We start from the raw sequence: 4,442 nt of genomic DNA, 5'->3' as shown, positions 1-4,442 counted from the left end.
TTTTGTACACATTACTGTAAATGAAAAAGAAAGTAAATATCAATACAACAAATTTTGACTATATATATTTGTTCATTACATTTATTTCCATTTTTTTTACTGACTGCAAAATACACCTCGATTATCCTGATCATTGCAATAATTAAGCGTTCATGTTAGGTAATGGCTAATTAGCTACGTGTTCATCCTCATCAAAATCCCATTGACTTAATTTCTCACACATGCATGAACAATATCAATTGGGCTGTCAAGATTCTAATTGTCTCTCACAGACACTGATCCAAAAAATGCGTATCAAACAGTTAAGCAATATTCCAAATGTTGGTAAATTGTAGATACGCTCATTACCTAACTTCGATCGCATGGGTGCGTATCGCTATAGATCCGCAATATTATTTTCTTGGTAGCTTCCATTCAAGTGATTTTAGTAATCTTATATTCACAAAGAATATCAAAAGGGAATCAGTGATGGATTTCCCATCAAGGATCAAGAGAGGATCGAGAGAGAGATCAAACACAAAACTCAGAAGAATTACATTGATTAAAAACTCTGTACATATTTCCATTAATATTAGATGGTGCCTTTTATAGGCTACAAATTGCTAAACCCATTAACATCAATGCGTGCATAATGCACTTCCATAATACTAGGACATACTACCAGTTCCACTTTCACACGTCGAACTTCATGAGACCCTACATAAACTCGTTCAATAAAAACTCCTAAATATTAGGTTAAGGAAAACCGTGTTTGGATTACAACTCCAACAATCAGAAGATGATGTTCGTGTTCATTATTTCAACTTGGATGCATCACCTCCGATTGTGATTCATGAGATTCCAAATGCTTCGCAGATAGGGGAACAACGTACCTATGAACAGAAACATTAGTCATAAATGGCAATCGACCAGCATTTACGCTAACCTTCATATATATATATGAGCAAAGCTGTCATATTCCGAATGTCGGAACAGAATTGTACAGTCCGACAGTGTCAGACTTAATATGTTTACTGTATTTCGCTAACAGAAGGGTGAAGATACTAACGTGGAGATTAATAAGAGAGCATCAATTATAATGCTAGGAACAGGAACAACCTACGGACATGGGCGGTATCTTCGGAAGCGCATGAGACGAAGAACACAGTAACTGATTAAAAGAGCTTAGCTGTGGAGATTCCTTATGTCTCCTTTGCCTTTGTATATAAGCTTCACCATAGGTATTCATTCTTCATCCAAAAAAACTGAATTCATATAAACTTTCTTCTTCTACAAAATAAAAATGGCTTCTTTCCATGTTCGCTCCATCAGTTTAACTAAAAACTCTCATCCTCTCACTCTTGCAGTGGAGGAGCAATTGTGCCAACTTAAAGCTACTGAGCAAACATCTTCATCAATCAGCAAAAATTTATCTGGTCTTAAAAAGTTATATGACTGCGTAGAGGATTTCCTTTCTACCCTAGATGGAAACTGCTCAGACTCCAGTTTGGAGGGGTCTATCATGTTGTTGGATGTTTGCAGTATTATTAAAGATGTTTTGTCTCAACTTAAAGAATCTGTCCAAGAACTACAATCATCCATTCGTAGACGATCAAATGAAGTTTCTGAATACTTGATCTAAAGAAAGAAAATCATCAAACTGATCCGCAAGTGCCTTTCAGATCTTAAGAACAACAAGCAAAACGAGGTAGAAGTTAGTATGTTGAAAGAAGTTGAAGCTACAACCCTAGCCGTTTATGAATCTATATTATCCTTTGTTTCCGTACCAAAAGAAAACAAGTCATTGATCTCTAAATTGATGCTCACCAAGAGAGTGGCACACAAATCTGATGAAGAAACTTCCGAAGTAATGAAGGTTGACACCGCTGCAAAAGCCCTTTCCAAAGGCATTGAAGTAAACAATGTACAAAAGACATTGTCAACCCTTGAAATGACCCTTTAAGATCTTGAAAATGGTGTAGACACCGTCTTCAGATGTTTAATCAAAAACCGAGTTTCACTTCTCAACATCAACTAGTAGTATCATATACGACCGCTACTAATCCCCCATGAGCATTTTCGCGTTATTTTATGAAAATGTTCATGGAATTTTGTACGCATTTACTGTAAATGAAAAGAAGTAAATATCAATACATCAAACCAACTCGGGCTAGCTTAGTTGGCTAGGGACGAACTCTGGAGTTGTTAGGTCAGAGGTTCGAATCCCGCCGCCCGCGTATCGTGTCAAAAAAAAAAAAAAAAAAAACTATATCTACGTATATATTTGTTCATTACATTTATCTCCATTTTTTTACTTGCTGTGAAGTACATCTCAATTATTCTAATTATTGCAATAACTCTCCTTATCAAAATGACATTGACTTAAATTTGGAATCATTAAAAAATGGTAATGTATTTAGATCAGGAACATAATCGACCACTATTCAATATCTCACACATGCATCAGTAATCTTATTTACATTATCAAGATTCTACTTGTTGGCAACCATAATGATCCAAATAATAATAAGCACGAATCAGAAGTGTATGTACGTGTCATGTTTACCTCCACCTCTTCATATAAGTAAAACACCATATGAGCCTTTCCTTTATGAAGCATAAATATATGCCAATGTTGTTAGATCGGGAACCATGAGATCTTAAAGGTAAGCATATCAGTGATTCAGTAATATATGGCTCAGAAAAAAAATAATCGATGGGATCTCTTATTATCGCAGAATGGACAGTATGATATATGATGCATCTGACTATTTGAGGGTTAAGATTCTAATTACTAGAGTAATAGGGGAACAATGTAGGCATATCCACCAATGCAAGTACACGCTCATAAAAACTAAGCTATACATGCACACATAACAAGGCTGTCATATTCCATACATATATCCATATCATGGGAATCCTATCGTTGAATCCTCATTTGGACTAACCCACTTAGGTAAGAAGAGAACAATGTATAGAATGGTAAGGAAAATTAACTGAAGGTAAATTTCGTCTTCTTTTCCAAAATTTAAATTCCTCTAATTCTACTAGTTCGGAAGATTCAACATTTGTCCTTTTGGGTTTCGTCAGGCTGACAAATCTCATTTACGAGCCAGTTGGGAATAGATAACAAAAGAAAAGGCCATGCAGGCAAAAGGGGTATCAAAAAATTATATACATACCAAGCGTGCGTATCGCTACCGATTTTCTTGGTACATTATTTTCTTGTTCAAAGATAATGAGTATCAAAAGATGTTTCTTGTTCGTTTCTTACTATTGATTACCTTAACTTGGACGCTTTGCGAAGGTTCCAATTTATTTCTAGGGGAACAGGGGAACAACTTACCCGTCCACAGAAGGTGAACCATAAGGGATAACCAACCAACACCACTATGCACTTGCATCTAACTCATATATATCAAGGCTGTTATATTCCAAATGTTGGAGCGGAATTGTATAATCCGACAATATAAGACGTGTACATACGTATTATATTCGTGCCAGTGCTTACAATATTTCGCCAACATAGTTGAAAGTTTTATAGATGCTAAGAAGAACAACCACCAAACATGGGCGTCAACTTCGGAAGCGCACGAGACCAAAAACAATAACTTAGAGAGCTTAGTTGTGGAGATTCCTTATGTCTCCTTTGTCTTTGTATATATAAGCTTCAGAATGGGTATTTACTCTTCATCCAAAAAACTGAATCCTAATAAACCTTTCTTCTCCTACTAATTCAATTCAAAATGGCTTCTTTCCATGTTCGCTCCATCAGTTTACCTAAAAACTCTCATCCTCTCACTCTTGCAGTTGAGGAACAATTGTGCCAACTAAAAGCATCTTCATCAATCTGCCAAAATTTATCTGGTCTCCAAAAGTTATATGAGTGTGTTGAGGATTTCCTTTCTACCGAAGATGGAAAATGCTCAGACTCCAGTTTGGATGGATCTATCATGTTATTGGATGTTTGCAGCATTATCAAGGATGTTTTGTCTCAAATGACACAATCTGTTCAAGAACTACAATCATCTATTCGTAGACGATCAAATGAAGTTTCTGAATACATGATCTCAAGAAAGAAGATCAGCAAAGTGATCCGCAAGTGCCTTGCAGATCTTAAGAACAACAAGAAAAACGATACTGAAATTAGCTTGCTAGCAGAAGTTGAAGCTACTACTCTTGCCGTTTTTGAATCTATATTGTCCTTTGTTTCTGTGCCAAAACAAAACAAGTCTTTGATCTCTAAATTGACGCTCACCAAGCGAGTTACACGCAACGAAGAAACTTCCGAAGTAATGGAGGTGGACACCGCAGTGAAATCCCTTACCAAAGGCATTGAAGTAAACAATGTGCAGAAGACATTGAAAGCCCTTGAAATGACCCTTCAAGATTTTGAAGATGGACTAGAAACTGTCTTCAGGTGTTTAATCAAACACAGAGTTTCACTTCTCAACATCAACTAG

General features: G+C 36.2%; 2 protein-coding genes across 2 annotated transcripts; both read left to right on the top strand.

Moving 5' to 3' along the window:
* The first annotated feature begins 1,282 nt into the window (after positions 1 to 1,282).
* On the top strand, positions 1,283 to 1,621 carry LOC113271835. The gene has a single exon (XM_026521759.1). The coding sequence runs from the start codon at positions 1,283 to 1,285 to the stop codon at positions 1,619 to 1,621; it is 339 nt and encodes a 112-aa protein (XP_026377544.1).
* Positions 1,622 to 3,725: 2,104 nt separating this feature from the next.
* LOC113271834 lies at positions 3,726 to 4,442 on the top strand. Its single transcript, XM_026521758.1, has one exon. The coding sequence runs from the start codon at positions 3,726 to 3,728 to the stop codon at positions 4,440 to 4,442; it is 717 nt and encodes a 238-aa protein (XP_026377543.1).

This window comes from Papaver somniferum, chromosome 4 (assembly GCF_003573695.1).
Source record: "Papaver somniferum cultivar HN1 chromosome 4, ASM357369v1, whole genome shotgun sequence".
In the NCBI taxonomy this organism is placed as follows: domain Eukaryota; kingdom Viridiplantae; phylum Streptophyta; class Magnoliopsida; order Ranunculales; family Papaveraceae; genus Papaver; species Papaver somniferum.
This window is presented reverse-complemented; position numbering and strand designations above follow the sequence as displayed.